This window comes from Cercospora kikuchii (genome assembly GCF_019650295.1).
Source record: "Cercospora kikuchii DNA, contig_00008, whole genome shotgun sequence".
Lineage (NCBI taxonomy): Eukaryota > Fungi > Ascomycota > Dothideomycetes > Mycosphaerellales > Mycosphaerellaceae > Cercospora > Cercospora kikuchii.
Genome location: NW_025408589.1, coordinates 2,300,784 through 2,324,286, shown reverse-complemented (window position 1 = coordinate 2,324,286; position 23,503 = coordinate 2,300,784). Strand labels below are relative to the sequence as shown.

Here is a 23,503-nt window from a genome sequence, read left to right as displayed (position 1 = left end):
TCAACACTTCTCTCACATACAAGGACAACCTAGGCCAATATGTCGATCTCCATAGGCACGCCTCAGCCTTTCACAATCAACATCCCAGACTCCAAGATCGAAGCTCTCAACTCCAAGCTCGCCAATGCAACATTTCCCACCGAACTTCAAGATGCCGCCTGGTCCATGGGTTCTCCCTTAGCTGATGTTAAACGTCTTGCAAACCACTGGCACCAGAACTTCTCCTGGCGTAATGCAGAGAAGCAGCTGAACAGCTATCCACAATATACTGTCCCCGTCAAAGTACCTAACTTCGAAGAGCTCGAAATTCACTTCATCCACCAACGATCCAAGCGAGAGAATGCCATTCCGTTGCTCTTTATTCACGGATGGCCGGGGTCCTACTTTGAAGTTCTGAAGTTGCTCCCACTCTTGACAGACCCGGAAGATCAAAATACTCCCGCCTTTCACGTCGTGGCTCCCAGTCTTGCTGGGTACGCATGGTCTCAGTATCCCTCACGAAAGGGTTTCGGACTCAAGCAACATGCTGAGGTCCTTCACGGTGTCATGAAAGCTTGTGGGTATGAGAGTGGTTATGTATCGCAAGGCGGCGATTGGGGAGGCTTTTTATGCCGATTGGTGTCGAAGTTGTATCCCGAGAGTGTGAAGGCTGTGCATACGAATTTTCCCGTGCATCAGTTTCCCAAGCCGTGGAAGAATCCGATTTCTTTTGTACAGGCCATGGGAGGTATTGCTTTGTCGAGTCAGATTCGAGGGGATCTGGCGCATACACAGAAGGTGATATTGGGCTAGTAAGGTTCACGAGAAGTCTCAATGCTGACGTTTTGGTAGTACCTTACAGAAGGCGACGGATACCTCAAAGAACAAGACACGAAGCCACAAACATTGGGTTACGGTTTGACAGATTCTCCCGTCGCGCTTCTAGCTTGGATCTACGAGAAGCTCCATGGTATGCCCTTATCAATATCCATCCTTTCAAAGAATGCACTGACGAATCCACCAGACTGGACAGACTCCTATCCCTGGACCGACGACGAAGTCTGCACCTGGATCTCCATCTACGCATTTTCTCGCGAAGGTCCTTCTGCGAGCACAAGAATCTACTACGAATCCGCACATCCCGTTGGCGAAGGCGCTGTCAGCAGAATGGATGTAATCAACATGTATATTCCCAACATCCCTCTTGCGCTGGCCTATTTCCCACAAGAACTTGCGAGATTGCCGAAATCTTGGGCATGGAGTAATGGCCCCATTGTACAGCAGACTACCTTTGATGTTGGAGGGCATTTCGCTGCTTTCGAAGTTCCGGAGCTGCTGGCTGGAGACTTGAGGAAGCTGTTTGGCCCTGATGGGCCTTGTGAAGGTGTGGTGAAGGGAAAGAAGGGATTTTGAGGAATATGAGCCACAGAGATTTAGATACCGAGATGACTGTACAGGGAACAGCAATTCCACATGAGTTTCGCACACTTCTTGGTCCATATTCAGTTCGCCCATGTAATCGTCTTCAATCGTACCCACTCCTTCAACCCTTCTTCGCCATTAAACCTTCCAAATCCAGATTTCTTCGCCCCGCCATGTGGAAGACTCGTCTCATCGTGTACGCTCATCGAATTGATATGTACTGCTCCAGTCTCAATCTGTCTCGCGATCCTCAAACCTCTCTGCAGATTCTCCGTAAAGACTGCCGACGCGAGTCCGTATTCGGTATCATTGGCGATCTGGATGGCTTCCTCGTCATTCTCGACGATGAAAAGACTGACAGTTGGCCCGAAAGATTCTTGATAATAGAGATCAGAATCCTTAGATACATTCTCGATAATGACAGGCCGCATGGCGGTCGCAAGAGCTCGTTTGTCGTTCACGTCGCCGTATAGTGCTTTGGCACCTTTGGCAATGGCATCGGATAGGAGAGCTGCGTTGCGTTCAACAGGGGCTTTATCGACTAGGACAAGACCGTTCTGGTCAGGAAAGATTTGATCAATCGTCGCGGAGAGCACTTGTCGGAATTCATCGGCGACTTTGGCATTGACGAGAATGCGTTCGGTGGCCATGCAGATTTGGCCAGAATAGAGGAAGGATCCGACGCAGCATTGGACTGCGGCAGTTTGGAGGTTGGCGTCTTCGCAGACGATGGCTGGGGCTTTACCGCCCAATTCCATCAGGGTGGGTTTGAGGTGTTTGCCTGCGAGGCTGGCGACGATGGAGCCTACGGCTGTGCTTCCGGTGAAGTTGATTTTGCGGACTGTGGGGTGAGCGACGAGGGTGCTGATGATTTCGGGTCCTGCTTCGCGGCTGTGGGTGATGGTGTTGAGGCAGCCGGCTGGGAGGCCGACTTTGTGGAAGATGTCCATGAGCACCCACATTGATCCGGGGCCTTTCTCGCTCGCTTTCACGACGACTGTGTTTCCCACTTTTCATCTTGTTAGCGGTGGTACATTTTATGCTAGTGGGCGCTTGACTCACTGGCCAGAGGACCAAGGAAAGATCGCAGCCCAAGAATGCAAGGACAGTTCCACGGGGCGATTGCCACGACCACTCCGTAGGCCTCTTTCACCACCATGGCACTTCTGTTCTCGTCCAGCATGTCGGGCACGAAGCCCTGACCAGAAGCCGCTGCAATGAGACCTGCACAGCTCTTCAACGATTCCAGTGCGTCGTTGAAGTCAAAGGCAAAGTACATATCAGTCGAGGCTACTTCCTGGTTGGCAAAATGCCAAAGCTCATCTTTCCTGCGAACCATCTCGTCTGCAGCTTTGAGAAACAAGTCTCGGCGGACACCAGGCTTGGTCTTGCTCCATGCCGGGAAGGCTTTCTCGGCTGCTGCGACTGCAGCATTGCAGTCTTCCACAGATGCGGAGGAGGCTTTGTACAGCGCATTGCCTGTTGCTGGCGCTATGAGATCGAACGAGTTGGTCGTTTGGACTTGTTGTCCGTCTCGCCACAGGGGCACGGTCCAGTCTTGGCCTGGAGGGGTGAAAGTGCTGCCGTTGGACGCGTTAGTGGCCATGCTTTTGTTCTCTGCTGCTTGTGTCACGACTGGTGCTGATATGAAGAAACTTGTGAGCTGTAGGCAAAGAAATGACCTCCTGCTCTACTTATCCTTTCAATGGACGGTGTCTTCACGCGAACCAGTGTTACCGCATGGCACTCCCGAAGTGCCTGAAGGAGCTACATCGCAGCTCATCATGGACTACTGCCAGTGCTGGGCGGGGTACGGTGTGCGGTCTGCTTTTATGCTTCCAATGTAGCTGTGCCTCCTCGCAGACAAGTGTGCCCGCACAGCTCTCCCGAGTGCCTCAAGAAGCTCTCGTCTTGGACGACTGACTGCTGCCAACTCTGGCGGGGTATGGCGAGACGCACGTGATGGTCCAGAAAGGGCGGAGATGTCTCTGTGCGCAGGAAGGTTTGGAGGAGGTGCTTGCTCGCTGGAGATTTGGATTTGGACACACCCTCGGTCGTGCGGAGTCAGCAAGTGCGTGCACGGTCCGAGAACTCCACTTCTCGCCTCTGCCACGCACCACCAGAACAGCGCTCCTCTATCAGCATCAGCAGGATCGCTTCGACTACGGCTCCATTGGAGAGCGCTGCCTGCCTTATCTCAGTCTTACGGCGGCCTTGGTGCCTCACGCACCCACATGTCGACGAAGCGGCCGGACCATAAGCAGAGTTGGCCCGCCTCGCTGCGTGAATTCTGAGCGAAGCAGCGAGTCTCCATAATTGTGCAACGTCGCACCGCACTCCTTATATGTGCTTCACGTCCATAGCCGACAATTCCACCGGATACCCCCAAGCCGCTCATATCCGAAATCTCGTCTCCCATGCCACGACCAAAGGTGCGTCAACGATGTTGCTCCTTCTCTGCACCCTTGCAGCATGTCAGCTAATTATGGCCTCATAGGTCAAGCCACAGGATCGGTATGCCTACACTGTGTTGAGAAGCCTAACATCAGTGGCTGACGACTGTCTACAGACAAAGATCAGCACGTGCTTGCGTCCCTTGCAAAGCATCCAAGATACGGTGTGATGCTGCCACTCCATGTGGGCCATGCCTGAAGCGAGAGCGGATCGATGCTTGTGTCTACCTCGAATCCTCACGCAAACGGCAGAAGACTTCGCCTTTTCCAACGCCTAGCGTAGAGGATGCATCTCCGCGATATGACCCTCGTCTGGAGGAAGTATCACAGACGGCCCAGCATGGCAGATCGAAGAGTGGTGGAGAACCTGTTGCTCCCACTGCAAACATGCAAGCGACCAATGGGACCACCTCGCGTGCACAGACTGGAACTGGCACTCATACTTCGCCCAGTAACACACCGGAGCCAGGCAAAGATGCTTCGCGGATGACTCAAAGTCGCATGTTGTTGAGCTCAAAGGGAGAGAAGTGTAAGCCAGATTATCAAGATCCAAGTCTTCCACGCATGGCGCTAACATGTTGCAGTATATGTTGGCGAAAATGCATCGCTTTCCTTCCTCCACTTCCTGCGACGGATTCTCAAGAAATACATGGGACCCTCAGCATTCACAGAGAACCAGTTCAAGGACAATATGCTGGAGATGGAAGTGCCGCGGGACGAAAGCCCAGTAATGACTGACTTGTCTCGAGGCGACAAGTTCGCTCTAGTGCAGCTCTACCGCGAAGCTGTAAGCTGATTGTCCTACTTCTCCACGTCTTTCCACTAAGCTGACTTGCGTGCAGTCAAGCGGTATACTAGACCTGTTCACTGTTGCAGAGATACATGGCTTCCTAGACCGGCACAACGCGCTGAGCCCGAGCATCTTCATTGAAGTGGATGATAAAAGATCTCGAGCTGAGCAGGCCATGCTGAATATGATGCTCGCCATCGGGCATCAGTGTCGTGGGCAGAACCCGTTTGATTCACACAACGCGACCCGGTCGTTCAGCTGCGCTCAAAAGTATGCCTTCGAAGGCTTCCTCTGCGATCCTAGCCTAGACATGGTCCGAGTATTTCTCCTCATGGCCTTCTACATGCTTGGCGCTTGCCATCGAAACGCCGCGTTCATGTACCTGGGCATAGCCTCGAAATCTGCATGTGCTCTTGGATTGCACAGGAAAGATCAGTACAAGGGACTTTCAACGTCAGAATGTTTGACGAGATGGCGAACTTGGAAGAGTTTGCTCATTCTTGACACAATTGTTTCTTCGATTCTTGGGCGACCCGGAGGTCTTCCATCAATGCGACCTGAGGATGATTCGGCCTACGATGGAGATGGCGAAGTTGGCGAATTCGACAAGCCGCGCTGGATCGCGTCAAGAGCTGTCTTTGGCATTTGCTCGCACATCATCGAGTTGGAGCAACAGCTCGGCAGCGGGCAAAGCATGGATTCCAAAACAGCAGATGCCTTCTTACAACGTCTGCGAAAGTGGAACGAATCAGTCCCGGTCCAGCTTCGACACTTCGCCAGTTTGAAAGAGAGCACCCTCGGACCGGCTGATCGAGAGTTATTCATCGGCTCTACACATGTTGCCTGCTCGTACTACTTCACCATCATCCTCGTCACCCGGCCGTTCTTGATATCACATTTGGTCACACAAATACGCAGGCGAAGACGGTCGAGTGTAGACAAGCTGGAGCAGTCCTCGGCAGTATCGGATCTGGCGCAAGCTTGCTTGGACAGCGCCGTGTACATGGCCAAGACGGGCTACATGTCTATCAACTCCAGCATTCTATCAAACAACATGTGTCTACTCAAAGCCTGGATGTTCGCAGCTGGACTCCTTCTAGGCTTCTCCATGTTCGCACAATCAGAGCCTGTTCCCGAAGTTGACACGGCGTTCGCGAACGCCATCGCAGTTCTTGAACGACTGGCGATTGTATCACCACAAGCGCGCCATTACTACGAGATCCTCAGCACGTTCAATGACGCCGTCACTGCTCGACGGGAACAAATGGGTCGCGAACGTCGAAAGAAGAGCAATCAATACGTCAGTCAATTGTTCACTGCTGATTTCCATGATGGAACTGCTGCAGTGCCCACGTATACAACTCCATCTTCGGGACCCAGCAATATGGATCTGAGTGCTGGCGGAAGTGCCGGCTTGGAAGGAATGATGGGCTTTGATTTCGATGCGAGTAGTCTTGATAGCCTTTCCGCCTCGTTTCCTGAGCAGACTGACGGGAATTGGACAGCGGACCCTCTTCTGAGTGATAATCTGTATATTGATTGGGAGTCTCTGTGGCCGATGGATGGTATGGTGATATGATACGATGATGACAAGATGTAAGGACTTTCACGAATGAAATCACGCACAGACAAGATGCGTTTCGTTTTTATGCTCATGTTGCGCATGTACTTCGATTTCATCGTGTGTGGAACCAAATGAGGCACCAAGAACTCTCTTGTTGCTCGCAAAGCCGATGAGAATAAATTAAAAAGTAAAGAACAGGAGAGGAATCGAAGTTTGGTAGAAGTGATGATGGAATATAAGGTATCTTTTTACAAAACCAACAAAATCGCGCTCAACGCTCAGCCACGATGGAAGTAAGTACGATCTTTTTTTTTCTAGTGCGCAGCAACAGCAACACCATTTGTTTGCGGTGCCAACCCATTTGGCTTGCTAATCTCGCCCAACGACTGCGGCCATTGTTGTGGCCACTTAGTCTTGATATCCTCGCGCATATCATAGCTGTTCATCTCGGTGATGGTCAACTTGTTCTGCTCATCCTTGACTTTGTACAGTGGGTTATCGGTGTTGTCTGAGAAGCCAATGCGCTCGTGAATGTTCTCTCGTGCACGAGCAGATGCAGCTTGGACTTTGGAGGCACGTGGGTGGCGGACACGCTCGTAGAGTTGGAGGGCTTCTTCGACGCTGCCGGGGAAGAAGTCTTTTTGGAAGACGAGACCCAGGGCTGCGGAGTCTTCGAGAGCCATGCAGGCACCTTGACTTTGGTCGGGCATCATTGGGTGGGCGGCGTCGCCCATGATGCAGGCTACGCCTTTTTGCCAGTGAGAGTATGGCTCGTGGACCCAGAGTCTCCAGGGGCGAATTTCTTGGCCGATGGCGAGGTGGTTTCGTACGCCAGTGTCGAGGTCTGGGTACGGGGCGAGGAGTTCGTCGACTGTGCTCGCGGCGTCCCACTTTTGTTCGGTGAAGTCGCCCTTTTCGCGTGGGAAGAAGCAGTAGTATGAGAGGAGGCTGCCGCTGTTGCAAGGTGAAAGGACGATCTTGTTCCAGCTGTGGTGACCGCCCCAGTATTCGATTGCGCTGTTCTTTGAGTAATCTTCGTATCCTCGTGCTACGGCGTCCTTAGTCATGACGTTGGCGTGGAGGCAGCTGGAGTCGGCAGGGCGCTTTTCCACTTGGATGCCGATGAGCTTGCGAATTTGAGAGCCAATGCCATCGGCGCCAATGACAACGTCATGCTCAGCAACGACCCCGTTGCCGAATGTGATGCGTCCAGTTGTGGTGTCGAGGTCGACGCACTTGTGGTTGACAACGAGCTTGACTGGCTGGCCAGCGCCTTCCTCTTGCGTAGCGCAGTCCATGAGCATCTTGTGCATATCTTGCCTGTGGAACATGTAGTATGGGTTGCCCCACTTCTCCTCATAGTCTCCAAGGTCGTACACGCTCACGGGCTCACCAGTCTTCCAGTCGCGGTTGATGAGCTTGCGAAGATAGACGCCGTCGCCTTTCTCGATGTCGACACCCCACTCTCGTAGCCACTTCATGCCATTTGCTGCGCAGGATATCGATGCACCGACCTCGCCAGCATAGTCTGCTCGCTCGTAGATGGTGACATTGTGGCCTGCTCTCCTCAGAGCGATGGAAACTGCAACACCGCCAATACCGCCACCGACAACAGCAATGTTGAAGGGCTTCCAGTTCGATCCTGGCTGAGGCATGATGTGTTGCTTGACTCTTGATCCGATAGTAAGAGTTGATGTGACGAAGGACTTTGAAAGTCTTCTTGTGTGTTGTGCGATTTCAGTCTCTTGATGTTTGTGATGTGTATTGTTTGTGTGGATGATCATTGTCCATTGACGGTCTCTGCAGACATCTAATAACCATTTCTTCTTCCATCATGACAGCTCTAACCAGCGTAGCTCTATCAAGCCTGAGCCGTGCGATAAGGTTGCAGTGTCGTTGGTTGTTCGGTAGCCGTGGGCGAGACCAAGCAAAAGTGCTCGGATCGAGCACCTCGCGCCTGCTGACCCAACCCTCCGCGCACATCGCGGGATGCACGTTGTTGACGGGCCGCTGATAACCGCCGCGTCCGACAGAACCTCTGCTGCATCCGAAGAGCAGGGGGGTTCTTCCACCTGCGGGCCTAGCCGCTGAGGAGTTTCGGAACCTGTCTGGAGCTCGGATTCTTACAGCGGCTGGATGCCTGAATGAGCCAACACTGACCACCCTGGGAGCTGGTAGGTCGGGAGAGCTCTAATGCCACTGTTGTTGCACCAATCTTCCTTCTTCCTTCGCTCAATCTTCCCCACTCTTGTAGTATCCGTCTGACGAGAATCACATTTCCTCTTTCAAGACAGAACACACTGAAAACCATGGCGACCAACGGGACAAACAAGCAAGATGTCGGCCTCAATAAGGAATGGACCGAACAAATTATTAAGGCCATGGGTCCGAAGACCGATGCTCGCCTGCGAGAAGTTCTTGGACCACTGATTCGTCACATTCATGACTTTGCCAGAGAAGTTGATCTCACTGTCGATGAATGGATGGCTGGCGTGCAGCTCGTCAACTGGGCGGGTCAGATGAGTAATGAGAGGAGAAATGAAGGCCAGCTGCTATGCGATGTGATTGGACTTGAATCGTGAGTTTCACTGACAACATGAGTGGAAGCTCCAGTGCTGACGAGAGTCAGACTGGTGGACGACATCACAGTGAGGAAGGCAGCGGCCGCCGATGACGCCGCCACTGCCTCTGCTATCCTTGGACCCTTCTTCAGACATGACCATCCAGTCCGAGACTTTGGAGGCACAATCACATTCAATACTCCTAAAGATGCTCAGGTGGCATATGTTCATGGCGTTGTGACCGACGCAAAGACTGGAAAGCCAATTCAGAATGCATCGGTCGATGTGTGGCAAGCCAGCACGAACGGTACTTCCCCTCTGTTTCTCAATCACGACATTGTGCTGACAGATAGATCAGGGCTTTATGAACAGCAAGATCCAGACCAGGTGGAGCACAACCTCCGAGGGAAATTCTATACCAACGCCAATGGTGAATATGCCTTCTACTGCCTTCGACCTACACCATATCCTGTAAGACTCTTTCGCATTTTTCCCCTTGAGCACAGCTAATAACGAACAGGTACCTTTCGACGGCCCTGCAGGCAAGCTCCTGCAGCTCATGGATCGCCACCCATACAGGCCGGCACATATTCACTACATTGTACAACATGAGGGCCATAAACCAATCACAACACAAATTTTTGATGCTGAATCGAAGTATCTGGATGACGATTCTGTTTTTGCTGTCAAAGACTCGCTTGTTGTCAAGTTTGAGCCTCGCAAAGGTGATGCCCAAGCAGAATGGGAGCTTGAATATAACGTGGCTTTGGCCAAAGATGACGAGAAGGGAACTGGCAGTGTGCCACAGGTGTCCTCTGGAGCTGGCTCTTAGGTCATCTGTAATATATCTTAATGACCGCAATCACGATGAGTTTCGTTACGACTTCAAACACTGTGCTTTCCGTGATCTGACTCTGGTAGTTCCGGAAATGGCATGTGGAAAATGAAGCCAGTAAAGTTTGCGGCTCGGGTGCACAGCCGTCATGCACATTGTCAGCAACGTGAAAGGCTGGACCGCTCTCCATCAAGGATCGTCTTGTTGGAATGATGTCTGTGAGTCTTGGCTGCGCCCGATCCGATAGACGTCCATTTGCCCCATTGAGGGACAACAGGAAAGGCTTGGCCATGGCATCTTTCCCTAGCACATGTTCACAAGAGGCTGAGACATGCATGTGAATTGTGGAGAAGAAATGCTTTGTCATACAAGTCTATATCTATGCTTCATCGTCCTTGAACCTCCCAAGCTTGAACAGCTTCTTGGCATTATCACGTCCGATAGCCTTCACGGTGTGTTCGCCGTCCAACTTCACATCATTATCATACCAGTTGCATGCATCCGGAAATGACTCGAATGGGTAGTCGATGGAGAATAAAATTCTCTCAGCTCCAATTTCCTTGATGCAATACTCGAGCGTAGGTGTTGAGAAGTGCCCGCTGGTGGTGATCCAGATGTTTTGTGCAAAGTATTCACGAATTGTTTTCTTGCAATCTAGACCAAGAGGCTTCTTAACGTCCTCAAACCAGTGATTTATACGCCAAAGGTCGAATGGAATGTGCTCCCCCAAGTGTCCGATGATGACCTTGAGCTTGGGGAATCTGTCGAATGTGCCGTTGGTGACCATGCCAAGCAGGTGCAGACTGACACCTTGTGCAAAAGAGAGAGGTGGTCCGACGAGCCACTTTCGTGGGGCCCAGAGCTTGTCGTGGAAGACACCGGTTGGGTTTCTTGGGTGAAGGTAGAACGGCACATCGAGCTCCTGCACAACAGACCAGAACACATCCCACTCTGGGTTGTCGTAGAAGATCATGCCAGTTCCGGACTCGTCGTTGCGCTGTGTGTCGTTCACAAGAGCTCCAAGGAATCCATACTCCTTCACGCATCTTCGTAGCTCATCTGCTGCAGTCTGTGGATCGTGCATAGACAGAGTGGCGAAACCACCTAATCGGTCTTCGAAGCCTTTGATCTCCTTGGCAAGGTGGTCGTTCACTTCTCGTGCAAGTGCATCGGCTTCTTTTCGGTCCCAGACATCTTGAACACCTGGTGCTGTGTATGAAAGAATCTTGTAACCGACGCCGTACTTGTCCATGTTTTCGATGCGAAGCTTGTTGATGTCGTTGATCTCCTTGGTGTGCTTGGCTGGGTCAACGGCGAACAGGCTTGCCCACCATTGTGTCTTTTCGGCATTGCGTGGCAACGCAAAAGCCTCTTCCAAAGCGACTTTTCCCTTCATGTTTGCTGGTTATTGTGATTGAATCTGGGTAGGTACAGTTACGGTTTCCTGCCTTGAATGTCGAGATGTAGAGCAAAGTCCAGTCGAAGCAAGATGTTTTGAGGTAGAGGACCAAGATGAAGTGCGAGGCTTGGAGCTTTTGTACAGACCTTTTTGGTCAAGAGTAATCAAGCTTGCAACGAATTCCTAATCTGATGCCCCAAGGCCAAGGAGATCCCCTCGTGCTCCACGTCTCCACGTACCAAAGGCTCGCATGGTGTCAAGAGGCTCATCTTTGGTCTGACTTCTGCCGGCTTACGGAGGCGTGCTGGCTGGCCGAGCTGTCCAGCTTCGGACAAGGACGAAGCACGGCTAATGCACCTGCACCGGCTATGTTCCGCACCATGAATCCTGGATGGAGGACGATGCCATCGTGGCTGGAGATTGACTGGTGAACTTGCAGGCAATTTCTCGTGCTCTTTCGACAACTTTGTCGCTATGCGATTGTATCAAGTGTTCTGCTCTTGCAACGTTGCGGACGACACCATAAGGCAAGAGTCTAAGAGAGCTGGATCGATCCGAAGTTCCGATCGGAAGCATGCACGAGCCGAAACGGCAAGGGCTATCAGGCCTACATGGCGACTCCAGGATTGTGCAAGATTTGGTAAGCAAGTCCGACTGCCAAAAAAGACCGACGAATGCGACGAAGGTAGAGCTCAATTGAATGTCTGAAGGCACTGCGACTGTTGGAAGAGAGCTCGAGAGCTTGCCGCTCTTCGTGGCTACGGCAGATGGGAGGCCAGCACCCGCCAATAGAAAGCATCTTGCCCGCTGCAATGGCGGTGGCATCCTGACAAGGCTTTGTCGGTCAGGCAACTGCCTCATCTTTCTCTATCACCATGGAGAAGTCCGCCAATTACCAGATATCCTCGCAGATTTATGCCCAGCTTGACCCGGGAAACAGAGAATATCGTCTCCTACGTTTTGTTGGAGGCAAGCGGGAATTGGCTTGGGAGCTTGGCACACACTCTCTGATCAACGCACCGCCTTTCTATGCGTTATCCTATTGCTGGGGTAAGGCAGAAGCTGACAAAGCCATCACTCTAAATGGCCATGAATTCCTCGTTCGACCGAATCTCTACAACTTTCTGGTCCAAATGGCGAGCGAAAACCGCCGAGACTGGTTCTTCGTGGACGCGATCTGCATCAACCAAGACGACTTGTCAGACCGATCAGTCCAGGTCGCCTGTATGGGTGATATATATAGGACAGCTACGGAAGTCATCGCCTGGATATACTTTGAAAACACGTTTGATCCCAGGATAAGAATGAGTATGACGCAAGAGCAAATGCAAGACTATGTTAGGAATTATCAAGCTAGGGAGAAGCTCCAACAAGGTGGCGATATACCTCTAGATATCCGTCAGACGTGGGAGGTATTACTCCAGCTCATCCGCCAGTTAGTCGTTGCGAGCGAATACTGGTCTAGGCTGTGGGTTGTGCAGGAGCTACTATTGGCCAAGAAGCTTACAATTCAGTGGTATTCGCTACGATTCGACTGGGAAAATCTGATAGAATTGGGTGTCAATGAACCAATCAGTACTGCTGGACTGTCGATCGACGGACGCGGCAATGACATGGAAGTGAGTCTCATCGTTCCGATTCTGGCTTCGAGGTGCTCACTATTCGCACTTGATGAACCAGCAGAATCGGAAGCTGTATCCCGAAAGGCCTGACCACTAACTGAATCTCAAGGCCATGCGTAAAGGAGGGTATGATGAGGGAACACTCATCACCAATAATACCTTCCAATGTCGAAGCCTTTGGCAATGGTACAAACGCGCAAGCGAGGACTTACATGTCGGGAGGTTACTGTCCTTTCCCGATGCCTTCCAGAATTTCTCAATCAACAACTGCAGTGTGATCCACGACAATGTCTACGCTCTACTCGGCATCTCAATTTGCATCATTCAACCAGATTACAGCCTGCCGTTGCTGGATCTGTACGTTTCTACTTTGTACCAGATCTTGCTGTCTCTGTGGTCTATGAAGCCGACAGCGGTTTCATCGGAATCGAAGGGGTCCTACGATGTTCTGCGAGGCCTCGGGTTGGATCCAATGACCCTTCGGAAATGCGGCAGAGTTCTCATTTACGCGTTTCAGATTCAGCCTTTTGATGATGAGCTAATCTTTCTTGCCACATTCTTGGTTGTCAGAAGATTCGCCAGTGAGGGTGGCTCATCGCAAGCAGCGATTGAGTCACTCGCAGCTGCTTGGGTATATGACTCTCAATACGTGCGAGAAGGTCGCGAATCCCGTGGCATACTCAAGAAACCATGGTATTTGAGTGAAAACCAGGCTTTGAAAAGGATCAATAAAGGCATCACAAAACGTGTAGACAGCGCTATGGCCAATCTGAGAGACGTCGGGCAGTCGGATAAGGCGATGACGGCGACTTCTTGGAGTGGATCTGCCGGCGATGGGCGAACGAAGCGCGTCAGTGAATGGGTCCGATGGATGAGTGGCATTTGTGCCCAGCTTTGGGATCGATGGACGCATCATGAGAGAAACCGAATGATGCCTGAGCAAACTGACCCAGACTTGTAGCTGACAAACCCAGCCTGGAGGCTAGACCCAAGACACGACCACGTACTGTGAGTCTGTACTAATTCGCGAAGTCATTGATATGGAGATGACTGATGTATTGCAGATAGTGGATATCTAGGAAGCTCTCCGGTACAACACGCGGCAGGACACATCTCTTTCTTCATTTGTCAGCCAACCGCCAGCTGCAACAGGCAGAAGCTGCAGGAAGAAGAAGTCACTGTGATACTTTAATCATCAGGTCCGCTTGGTACCTTTAATCACTTTTCCATGCTCGTCGACCTCGACTGAATCTCCTGGCTACGAGTTATGATTAGCGTAAGCTCAGAACAACGCTTGCAAACGGAGTCGCATATGCAATCAATCTGAGGATGGGTCTCCCTTGTCCCTAGCGACGACGAGGAGGGGAAAATGTCACGGGGTTTGCCTGACTTACCACATTCACAAAGCCTTCAACCATCTCGTCCGCTGTCATGCCTGGAGAATCCTTCCCAGCTGCCACACTGCCAATCGCCCCAGCGAAAGGCTTGCCATTCCGCTCGAGTTCCTCTGGCTTTGGGAGACCTTTCTTATCGATCATGGTGTAGCCCTCACTGAGCTCCTTGTCCTTAATTTTGGAAAGCTTGTCACCAGGCATGGTCGGCGCGTCGATCTTCTCGAAGGCTTCGTCAAGCTTGGGAATTTCTTGCTTTGCTTTGGCCTCTGTTAGGGTGGGCCACTCAGATTTGCCCTTCTTGGAGTTCGGATTCAACGACATAGCGAATGCTCGATCTGCTTTCCGCAACAGAACTCCCAGAGATCCGGCGACGCCTCATCTTATAGCTTGACTTGGTGTTTGCTGCGGTTTCGTGTTGAGAGAACATTTGCTTGAGGACAAACCGTGATTGCGCCATTCTCGCAAATGGGGACTGGCCTTTTGTGAAGATGGAAGTTTCTTGATGCTTAGGAAACCAGGTCTAATCAGCATCGCCCAGAGAGGAGTGCCCTGTTTGTCCTGCACGCTGGACGACGAGGAGGCAGAGTTGTTCCGCTTCGATGATTCATGTGCCCATTATCAAATAGTCAAGAGTAAGTGATACGCATACAGTCAAAATCGAGGTCGTATGAGCAATATGAGCAGTCCTAACAGCAGGTTTGACTTCGGTTTGTTAAAGGAAGTTTGCTTAAGGATCACAGAATGCACACCGTGCTACCTGGTGGGTTAATCGAATGGGATTCTGTCTGGAAGCATTTCCAGCCAAGTGCGTTCTCCAGTCTCGGCACCTCGGGCGGTCAAGCATGGATCGAGTACGAAGACTTTAGAAGAAGAGGTTGGGAGTCACCTCAATTGGTTCAGCGCAATCGATGTCGTTCGAAGAAGGAGGCTGGGAACGGTCACCACTTGGTTCAGGATGCCACGATTTAGACTGCTGCTCCGCATGGCCCGGCTCATGGTGTCGAGGTTCTACCTCAATGCAGTGACCTAATCAAATGCTCCAGGCGGGGCTTGCAGGCTTGCGAAGCACCGCCGCTTCATGTCTGTCCTTCCTATCGTGGAAGATCTTTAGAGCTGACCACGATCGTCGGTGAAGCATGGGTAGTCATGGACGTCACCAATCTGACAAGCGAAGGGCTGATTAGAAGGGATCGGTGTCACCAACGCCGATAGATTCGATTCTAGAGCTATGCTAACCCATGCCCTCCTCGTAAGAACTGTTGCCGTGCCACGGAAAGGCGAGTCTCCGGAGGAGTAGTTGATTGAGCTTACACTTACGTTGACCTTGATTCGACAAGACCCCTGTCGTGCACAAGGTATGTTTAAATGCATGCTTAAAGCTTGTGCAGGGATCGAGGGGTTGGTGTTGTTGTATCGTGGGCGGAGATGGAGCGGAGTAAAAACCGATGGTGATGTTTGGGCTCGAATTGACATGGACAGCCCTGCTCGAAGACATATGCAGAGGAGTCGAGACAATCCGATAAAGCTACCAGCGCAAGTGTTGAGGCCTGGGAGAGGGCTGGTGTGCGATTTCCTCTGTCGGGCACTATCGATCGGATGCCCACGATTGCCAACATATATCAGAACTGTCAGCCTTCAAGCTATCTCAGCTCCCTTTGCTGTTCTCGCAGTTTGACCAAAGATAGCCGCTATCATGAAGACTTGTCTTGCGTTCTTGAGCTTCTTGCTCTCGTCCACGGCCATGCCAGGTCGGCGTCAGGACGCACCGTCCCTGTGCGACAAGTGTGAGTGAGCCTTTACCATTGACGTCACCACCCCTAGCTAACATGGAGTGTGCCAGACACAACCGCGCTGCTAAAGGATAACACAGCCGCCAACCAGCAGACTGTCCTAACGCTGGTACGTTACGCACAGTGGTGAATTGACAGACCGCAGTGCTGACTTGATTTCCAGATCGTGAACACGGCTGTCATTGGGAACTATACTTCCATGCCAGGTTCACTCGTCAAAGTTGATGGAATACTCGCTCCAGGCACGGGCGACTATGAAGGCGTGAATCTTGCTCCATACTTCAGTGGCGCAGGCCCAACCACCAACAGGGGCGGCGACCAAGGCGTTATGGTCAATTTTCTCGATGGAGGCGGTGCTGATCCATTGAAGAGCAACATGCCTGCGAACGATCCAAACAGTAACCAAGGGTAAGTCGTACCAGTTCAGCATTCTGCAATCCGTTGACTGATAAATTTTTCAGCATTCTGATTTCCCACCTTTACTCTTACTTCGCCGTCCTGCTAGGATGCTCCCAGTTTGGCAACACCGTCTCGCCCTATGCAGGCAGAACATCAATGTACGAGGTACACAAATTCATGAAACTCGACAACCTTGCCGTTGGTTGGTTCATCCAGCAGGTCGGACTGGCTGCTGCGAGCTTCGGAGTTACCGATGAGGACGTTGCTACCGTTGGCAAAGCGCTTTCGGATACATTTGGCAAGAGATGTAGTCCTCCGGCAAGCGTTCCGCCCAGTGCAGAGCCCATGCTACAGGCCATCTGCATACAAGTGAGTGAAGTCCATGAGTCGCATTTAGAGTTGCGACCTCGCTGACAGTAATGCAGTCGAATTGTCCTTTAGCTGAGATGCCGATGTGCGATGCGTACGGAGAAGGCTCTGCGGGCTCTGCAAGCCCAGCGGGATATGGCCATGGCGGCATGTGAAGCCGAAGCGCAGCTGTCGCACAGACACGCCACAGTGTCCAGTTGGATTTGCTTCTATGCTTGCTCAGATCTTGAGGGAGCGTTTGTAGTGCCCGTATGAAACAGTCTGCTACTTTCCGACTGAACTTATCACCAATGGTAACAAAGTCGACGGTCCGCTTTCGATGGTTGAAGGTGACGCTTTCCGCCGCAAAAGCTATTGAGGATGCCTCACAAAGCAAGCGTTGCGCGGGGATTCGTATCGGAAAAAGCAGGCTTCAGATCACTGTGATTCATCATCAGATGTTGACCGGAGAACACGGCCATCTGTTGTCTTGGCCAGTCTTTTCCATATTGCGAACGCTTCAATGACAGTGGTCAAGAACAGCGCAGAGCCCAGGCCGATCCAAAGGCCAGATATACCCATTTTCGGCGGACCAAGCTCGAGAAAGATTGCCACGGGAACGGCATATAGGTAATTTATCGTCATTGTGCACCACGCCCCGATATCCTGCCATCCGAATCCGCGCCCAATACTATGTGGCCAATTGACTGTCGCATCCCAGATCATGAAAACCGCTGCATATGGGAGTGCTGCTTTGACGATCTGCGCGACTTTGTCGTCGTGGATCAGGTATCGCAGAGTGAGAAAGATGAATCCGGTACCGAGGAGAGCGTCGAAAAGTCCAGCGATCAGGAAGACAACGGCGTACCATTTCATCACCTTGCGTGTGGAGCTTGTCATTCCAGCGCCAACCAGCTGTCCGACTCTGGTCGAGCATGCCACGGATGCTGAGAACGGAACATGCCAGACCAAAGTCGCGACAGTTCCAATGAACGTTTGTCCAGCAAGTGCTTCGTCGCTCACAAATGCCGTGGCGAAGGTTAGTATCTCAAAGCACATCCATTCGCTCAGCGTCATCAGAGTTCCTGGAATCGCGAGCCGCATAATGAGACCCCATTCTTTACGCCACTCGGAGCTGATCTCGGAGGTTGATGGCCAGCATTTCAAAGTCGATGGCTTCACAAATCTGGCATAGGCCGCGAGAAGTATTGGTCTTACAAAGTTCGTGAGCGACGCCGAAAGTGCTGCGCCAGCGACGCGCATATCGGCGACGTAGACCAGAAGATAGGTCAGCCCGATGTTGATCGGCAGGCAGAGGATGAGGATGATCATTCCTGCGGTGAAATCGCCTTGAGCTTGCATAAAGCGCTTCCCGTTCTCGAACGTAACGAAGCCGGGCACCCCGATCAATGTGTACCTCAAGAAGCTGCTTGCGTGCAAAGCCAGGGACTGAGAAGGTACTAATGCTGCAATGAGCGGACCGGAAAAGAGCCAAAAAGTGCCTATGGGTATCACTGCAACCAGATGCACAAGTATGGTTGCGCGAATGGTATATAGACCGACATCAGCAAGACTTGAAGAGCCATAAGCTTGTGAGCAAAGGGTGTCGAGTGCAGTTGCCATGCCTCTGCAATATCATTAGCAAGTGTTCAAGCTTGAAGGTCAAATACTGCAATACTCAAAGACAGCGAAACCAGTAATGTTCGCCGTTGTTATACCCAACGACACTCCAGCGATTTCCTCGGTAGAAAGCTGCGCCGCGACCACAATGATGATGACTTGGTAGGCATACTGCAGGAAGTACGTGATCACCAGCGGTCCTGAGTACCTGACCAGGATGGACGCCTCGGTTCTCAAAGAAACCTCCTCGATTACAATTTCCTCATCGTCTTTGCTGGTGGCGACGCTCTCTTCGCTGCAGTTGTGGTGAATATGCGAGCGATTATCGCGGAGAAGGGGCGTCGACTCGGTTGGCTGGCCAGCAGCCGTTCCCACCGCTGCAGTCATCTTGTGCTTTCCTTCAAGAGAAACGTAGCAAAATTTCAACACGAGTTCAGCTACATTGAAACTTTGAGATCGTGGTTGTTGCAGACATTGGTTCGCAGGATGGGTTTCGAATTTTGTGTCACCGTGCATGATGCCCAGCCAATCCCGGCCCAACATGGGACCCACAGATGGCCCCTGCTGCATGGGAATGGCGGTGTCCGTTCCTCTCCCATCATTGGAACCCAGTTCCCAAAGCTTCATACACCATGAAGTGTGCTTCAGCACGCAGCCCGTTGTGTCGTGGCTCGATATCAGCAACACATTCACCTCGAATAGCCGGACACGATATGGGAAAGAATTCCCCGCTGGAGATTTACCAGACAAGTAGACACGAACAAATATGCTCACATTTGGGAAGCTTTGGCGAAGTAGACCTAACAGCTCGCATGAGCACTGATGCCGAACATTTCGAAGAAACATTTTTGCTGGTATCTGGAACGACTATTCGGTTTTCCATTTTTGAGGTGCCTCTGGCTCTAGGGCAGCGTGTAGCCACCATCGATAATCGTGTCACTTCCGGTCTGGTACGAGCTAGCATCCGAAGCGAGGTAGAGATACAAGCCTTTGATCTCTCGGACATGACCTTGTCGACCGAGCGGCGTCATTCTGTAAGCCTCGCTCTGCACTTTTGGGGCAGCGCCCATCTTTGTATCGAAGAAGCCGGGCGAGACAATGTTGACCCGCGCGAAGTCCCGCCATTCTCGAGCGAGAGATCTGCCGAGATGCCTGATGGCGGCCTTTGTTGCATTGTAGACCTATCAATGTCAGCTGCATGTCCATGGTCCGAGGGTCTCCGTGCTTACTGGCTGATCAACAGGCACATTGACGATGTGTGCTGAAATACTGCCTGTGATGATGAGGTTGCCGAATCCTTGCTTTTTGAACACCTGGCCTGCAGCGCGAGCCTGCCACACGACACCATCGGCTAATCATGTTAACAGAAAATACAGTCTGTTCAGCTCGGTGGACACTTACTGTTGACTTCCATCTGCTTCCTGTACTCCTCATCAGAGGTCTCGAGAAGTGGCTTCGAGATAGCCATTCCTGCATTTGCGACAAAGACATCTAGTCTTCCGAAGTCTGCAACTATTTGTTCAACGACCTTGTCAACACGATCAGAGCTTGACACTTCTAGTTGGTACGCCTTCGCTCGAATGCCGTGCAGTTCGGCAAGCTTGGCGCCTTTTGAGATTGCTTCATCGTTCGAATTGTAGAGGAGAGCAACATCACCACCTGCTTCAGCAATAGCCTCAGCAGCAGCCCATCCAATACCTGCAGAAGCACCAGTGATGGCAGCAACTTTGCCCTTCATGCTGAATTGTTGCAGGACATTGTCTGGAATGTTTGGAAAGGGCTTGGGCTGCCGCGGAGTGGCATTCGCGTCTTCGAGTGTCATAGACATTTTGAATATGTGAATTCGTTCGTTGCAAAGTCCGTAAATGATGATCAAATGAGAGACAATGATCTACCGAGAAATATATGAACGATTGACATCGTGGAGTGCAGGTATGCTGTCACCCCAACCGAAGCTTTGGTTGGTGGAACTGTCTCGGCCGCATGCTCGCCGACACGAGATGGCTTGTCTGGCAGGCGTGGCAGGGTCGTTCGTCACCTCTGTCCGTGTCTCGACATTGCACCTCCTCCTGCATGGCCGTGACACTCACGCTTCGACAGCTGTGAATGATGCCTGCTCGATGAGAAGCGTTTGCCTGCGAATAGATTCCCGACTAGAAGTATGGACACTGTATCGGATGACATCAGGCAGATCAGCAAGCGATCCTCTGCATCTTTTCTCAGCTCGTTCAGCTCGTTCAGCTCGTCTAGCTCCACTTCTGGTGACGATGCACGATAAAGGTCATGGTATAGATGGCTAGTACCGAAGAGACCCAGTCGAACAGTTCGGCGACCAGCAGTCCATATGAACCGACGAACAAGAAGTTCAGCTCCACGAGCGACTACCTCGAATGGCTCTCCATAGCAGTCATGGAAGCGCACACCACGAGCCACGGCTTCGACCCCATCCTCTTCCAACACGTCGCTTCCGACTTCGAGATGGTCAACGCGTCGGTGCACGAATGTCCGTTGCCTCCGGCTGCCAATCTCGCGGAACATCTGCAACAGATTGTGCAATTCAGGAAAGACAACCCGGGGTGGAAAGTCAACGCTACAAATGTCAGCGTCAGCTTGCTGAAAGGCTCCAACTCGGCTGAGGTGTGGTTGACGATGAGAGGGTGCGATGCGGACGACATCACGTTCAATCGTGAAAGTGTGAGCATATTACATTGGCGGAGACGCTCTAATGATGGCGTTTGGGTCTGCTACAGGCACACTGGGATAAGAGGCCCGGGGGATAGCCTGGCCGCCACTGGGGTATGAAGGCCAGGAAAGAGGTTGTGTCTCAAAGGGCAGACAGGCGGTGCGCCGCGGTCGTATACCCGGGTGGGCGATGGGTTCCACCAGCACCATGCCTGCCGAACCGCCCTGCGCGTGAGCAATTCAAGATCCATAGCGTGATTAGGAGATGCTCACAGAACACGTTTGCACAACATACTTCCTTTAGACCGTAGATGCGGACCTACCAAGGGCTTTCTGCACCGGATCTCAGATGTGGATTATCGATTGGAGAAGACATTCGACACAATGTCGTGTACATGAGGTTATTCAAAGCAAATGCTAGTATATCGACCGGCTCGTTCACTGGAAATGCATATTTCGACCAGTACTTCTTGCCGTGCTCATAATTTGGACGTCTGTTTCTCTTTCTTCATTTCGTCTGCCGCCATTTCACGCAGAACCTTCTTCAAGATCTTACCGCTCGGATTCTTGGGCTGCGCTGGGTCAGTATATTCCGAAGCGTGACAACAGTGGCATGAACTCACAATTTCGTCCAGAAACACCACACCTCCGTCCGGACGCTTGAATTTCGCGAGTCGCGAACCCATGAACTCGATGATAGCTTTTGCGTCCAAGTTCTTGCCCTCGTCATTGCTCTTCCTCACCACGTATGCTCGCGGATACTCGGAGTCGTCATTCTTATTCCTCTTGACACCAATGACGCCCGCATCTGATATCCCTGGGTGGTCCAGCAAAACTGCTTCCAATTCCGGTGGTGCAACCTGGAAGCCTCGCACTTTTATTAACTCTTTCTTGCGATCAACGATGTACCATTTGCCGGTCTCTTTCGCACAGTACGCAATATCTCCTGTATGGAAGAAGCCATCTTTATCCCAGCTGTCGGCTGTCGCCTTCTCATCCAAGTAGCCTGGAATTACTGTGACACCTCTTATGCAGACTTCACCGCGGACATCGTAATCAGTGATTTCTTTGTTGGGATCGGCAATGTCTACGATTTTGAGCTCTACGCCTGGGACAGGACGGCCACAGCTCCCGGTGTCGTCGTCTTCGGGGTAGGGGAAGTTGGTACAGATGCAGCTCTGGATGAAGAGTACATTAGCATATACTATCAGAACTTTCAACGGAAGAAGTGGACAGCATACCGTCTCAGTCATGCCCCAGACTTGCGTGAAAGGAGCGTCCTTTGCCAGCAGGGCTTGGAATTTCGCTTGCTGAGTCTTCTCCAAGGGGGCTGCACCACATGTTGCGAACTTGATACTCTTCATCGAATATTTCTTCGTCAAGTCGGAGTTGATGATCTGCAATACCATGGGTGGCACAGTTGCGCAGTCTGTAATCTCGTACTTTTCGATATACTTGAGAAAAGCTTCGAGATCGAATCGACGCATGATGTATGTGTCCACGCCATTGTTTAGCGGGCTAAAGTGCGTGCAGGGGGCTGTGGCGACGTGGAACATGGGTGTACATTGGAGACGTTTGATCTGTTCAACGGGATCAGTCGCTGCTGCTGGACAGAAATCAGGTCTGGCTCACCTGGTAAGGTTTAGGTTTCCACTCATTGATCTGGATATGCTGCGCAATCAGATTATAATGCGTCAGCATGGCGGCCTTGGGAAGTCCTGTTGTCCCAGAGCTGAACATTCTCGCTGCTGTTGTCTTCTTCGAAACCTCAACATCGTCGAATCGCTCCCAGTCTTCTTCGCCATGCACGAGAAGTGTCCGCCATGACTTGAATCCGTTTGGCACCTTCTGTCCCTCTCGGTTGTCGAAAATCAGTATGCGGTCTCTTGATATTGATCCAGAGTCGTCTGCCGCCTTGAGTGCGTGTTTCAGAATCTCGGGCTCGACGATGAGGAATTTGATGTGTGCTGCTTTGATTGCGTGGGCGAGCTCGTACGGCTGGTAAGAGGGATTTGTGCCAGCGAAGATTCCTCCGGCTGCTATGATGCCGTTTGCAAGGATTGAGTAATTGATCTGGAGCTTCAAGTCAGCGGAGTGGCACCAATAGATGTAGGAAAGCGATCCGTGACATACATCATTGAAGCTGTGCACACACACGGTGTCACCTTTCTTCAGTCCAGCCTTTCGAAAGCCAGCAGCTAGCTTGCGTATCGTACTTCTTGCCCGAGCAAAAGTATAATGCCGTTTGGTGTTGTACACATCGATGTAGATTTGCTTGTCCTCTTCCACTCGAGGATTGTCAAAGTACCACGAAATCAAGTCCTTGCCTGGAAACTCAAGCTCAGCTTCTTGCTTGAAGACCATATTCACGAAATGCTTCCAAATCAGTATAGACTGGTGATCAAAGTGCGTGATACAGAGAGGTGAAGTATACTACCTCACCCACATTCTAGCATTATCACATGTGTCTTTTGCCGAGATCTGCATAAGCCATCATGGCAATTATTCTGTTGTGCCGCCGGGTCTGATCGTTTTGGGATGGATAGCTTGAAAGTTCAAGCGTCATGGCCCTTGTACCTCGGAGAAACGGTGAAGTTTATTCTCAGCCTCTTGAAGCTTAAGCTGTTGATTTCGGAGCCGATGAA

General features: G+C 51.6%; 13 protein-coding genes across 13 annotated transcripts; 6 read left to right on the top strand and 7 right to left on the bottom strand.

Annotated features, from left to right (window-relative positions):
- Nucleotides 1-39: 39 nt before the first annotated feature.
- Nucleotides 40-1,392, top strand: CKM354_001209500 (uncharacterized protein; the record flags this gene model as incomplete). The annotated part of the gene is made up of 3 exons (XM_044807607.1): nt 40-777; nt 832-949; nt 1,004-1,392. The coding sequence occupies 3 exons, from the start codon at nt 40-42 to the stop codon at nt 1,390-1,392; spliced, it is 1,245 nt and encodes a 414-aa protein (XP_044663542.1).
- An 89-nt stretch (nt 1,393-1,481) lies between these two features.
- CKM354_001209400 (uncharacterized protein) lies at nt 1,482-3,007 on the bottom strand (the record flags this gene model as incomplete). The annotated part of the gene is made up of 2 exons (XM_044807606.1): nt 1,482-2,410; nt 2,464-3,007. The coding sequence occupies 2 exons, from the start codon at nt 3,005-3,007 to the stop codon at nt 1,482-1,484; spliced, it is 1,473 nt and encodes a 490-aa protein (XP_044663541.1).
- A 1,234-nt stretch (nt 3,008-4,241) lies between these two features.
- CKM354_001209300 (uncharacterized protein) lies at nt 4,242-6,223 on the top strand (the record flags this gene model as incomplete). Its single annotated transcript, XM_044807605.1, has 3 exons — nt 4,242-4,383; nt 4,439-4,641; nt 4,697-6,223. 3 exons carry the CDS (start codon nt 4,242-4,244, stop codon nt 6,221-6,223), a joined length of 1,872 nt encoding a protein of 623 aa, XP_044663540.1.
- Nucleotides 6,224-6,522: 299 nt separating this feature from the next.
- CKM354_001209200 (uncharacterized protein) lies at nt 6,523-7,863 on the bottom strand (the record flags this gene model as incomplete). The annotated part of the gene is made up of 1 exon (XM_044807604.1): nt 6,523-7,863. One exon carries the CDS (start codon nt 7,861-7,863, stop codon nt 6,523-6,525), a length of 1,341 nt encoding a protein of 446 aa, XP_044663539.1.
- Nucleotides 7,864-8,517: 654 nt separating this feature from the next.
- On the top strand, nt 8,518-9,601 carry CKM354_001209100 (uncharacterized protein; the record flags this gene model as incomplete). Its single annotated transcript, XM_044807603.1, has 4 exons — nt 8,518-8,786; nt 8,838-9,076; nt 9,128-9,240; nt 9,290-9,601. The coding sequence occupies 4 exons, from the start codon at nt 8,518-8,520 to the stop codon at nt 9,599-9,601; spliced, it is 933 nt and encodes a 310-aa protein (XP_044663538.1).
- A 382-nt stretch (nt 9,602-9,983) lies between these two features.
- Nucleotides 9,984-11,000, bottom strand: CKM354_001209000 (uncharacterized protein; the record flags this gene model as incomplete). The annotated part of the gene is made up of 1 exon (XM_044807602.1): nt 9,984-11,000. The coding sequence occupies one exon, from the start codon at nt 10,998-11,000 to the stop codon at nt 9,984-9,986; it is 1,017 nt and encodes a 338-aa protein (XP_044663537.1).
- Nucleotides 11,001-11,878: 878 nt separating this feature from the next.
- Nucleotides 11,879-13,586, top strand: CKM354_001208900 (uncharacterized protein; the record flags this gene model as incomplete). Its single annotated transcript, XM_044807601.1, has 2 exons — nt 11,879-12,622; nt 12,735-13,586. The coding sequence occupies 2 exons, from the start codon at nt 11,879-11,881 to the stop codon at nt 13,584-13,586; spliced, it is 1,596 nt and encodes a 531-aa protein (XP_044663536.1).
- Nucleotides 13,587-13,820: 234 nt separating this feature from the next.
- Nucleotides 13,821-14,340, bottom strand: CKM354_001208800 (uncharacterized protein; the record flags this gene model as incomplete). The annotated part of the gene is made up of 2 exons (XM_044807600.1): nt 13,821-13,883; nt 14,020-14,340. 2 exons carry the CDS (start codon nt 14,338-14,340, stop codon nt 13,821-13,823), a joined length of 384 nt encoding a protein of 127 aa, XP_044663535.1.
- Nucleotides 14,341-15,712: 1,372 nt separating this feature from the next.
- CKM354_001208700 (uncharacterized protein) lies at nt 15,713-16,732 on the top strand (the record flags this gene model as incomplete). The annotated part of the gene is made up of 5 exons (XM_044807599.1): nt 15,713-15,803; nt 15,860-15,918; nt 15,973-16,217; nt 16,271-16,577; nt 16,634-16,732. 5 exons carry the CDS (start codon nt 15,713-15,715, stop codon nt 16,730-16,732), a joined length of 801 nt encoding a protein of 266 aa, XP_044663534.1.
- A 262-nt stretch (nt 16,733-16,994) lies between these two features.
- Nucleotides 16,995-18,563, bottom strand: CKM354_001208600 (uncharacterized protein; the record flags this gene model as incomplete). Its single annotated transcript, XM_044807598.1, has 2 exons — nt 16,995-18,183; nt 18,235-18,563. The coding sequence occupies 2 exons, from the start codon at nt 18,561-18,563 to the stop codon at nt 16,995-16,997; spliced, it is 1,518 nt and encodes a 505-aa protein (XP_044663533.1).
- Nucleotides 18,564-19,078: 515 nt separating this feature from the next.
- On the bottom strand, nt 19,079-20,004 carry CKM354_001208500 (uncharacterized protein; the record flags this gene model as incomplete). Its single annotated transcript, XM_044807597.1, has 3 exons — nt 19,079-19,357; nt 19,406-19,527; nt 19,578-20,004. 3 exons carry the CDS (start codon nt 20,002-20,004, stop codon nt 19,079-19,081), a joined length of 828 nt encoding a protein of 275 aa, XP_044663532.1.
- A 464-nt stretch (nt 20,005-20,468) lies between these two features.
- CKM354_001208400 (uncharacterized protein) lies at nt 20,469-20,978 on the top strand (the record flags this gene model as incomplete). The annotated part of the gene is made up of 1 exon (XM_044807596.1): nt 20,469-20,978. The coding sequence occupies one exon, from the start codon at nt 20,469-20,471 to the stop codon at nt 20,976-20,978; it is 510 nt and encodes a 169-aa protein (XP_044663531.1).
- A 359-nt stretch (nt 20,979-21,337) lies between these two features.
- Nucleotides 21,338-23,222, bottom strand: CKM354_001208300 (uncharacterized protein; the record flags this gene model as incomplete). The annotated part of the gene is made up of 5 exons (XM_044807595.1): nt 21,338-21,430; nt 21,482-22,036; nt 22,100-22,438; nt 22,491-22,931; nt 22,992-23,222. 5 exons carry the CDS (start codon nt 23,220-23,222, stop codon nt 21,338-21,340), a joined length of 1,659 nt encoding a protein of 552 aa, XP_044663530.1.
- Between the last annotated feature and the right edge of the window lie 281 nt (nt 23,223-23,503).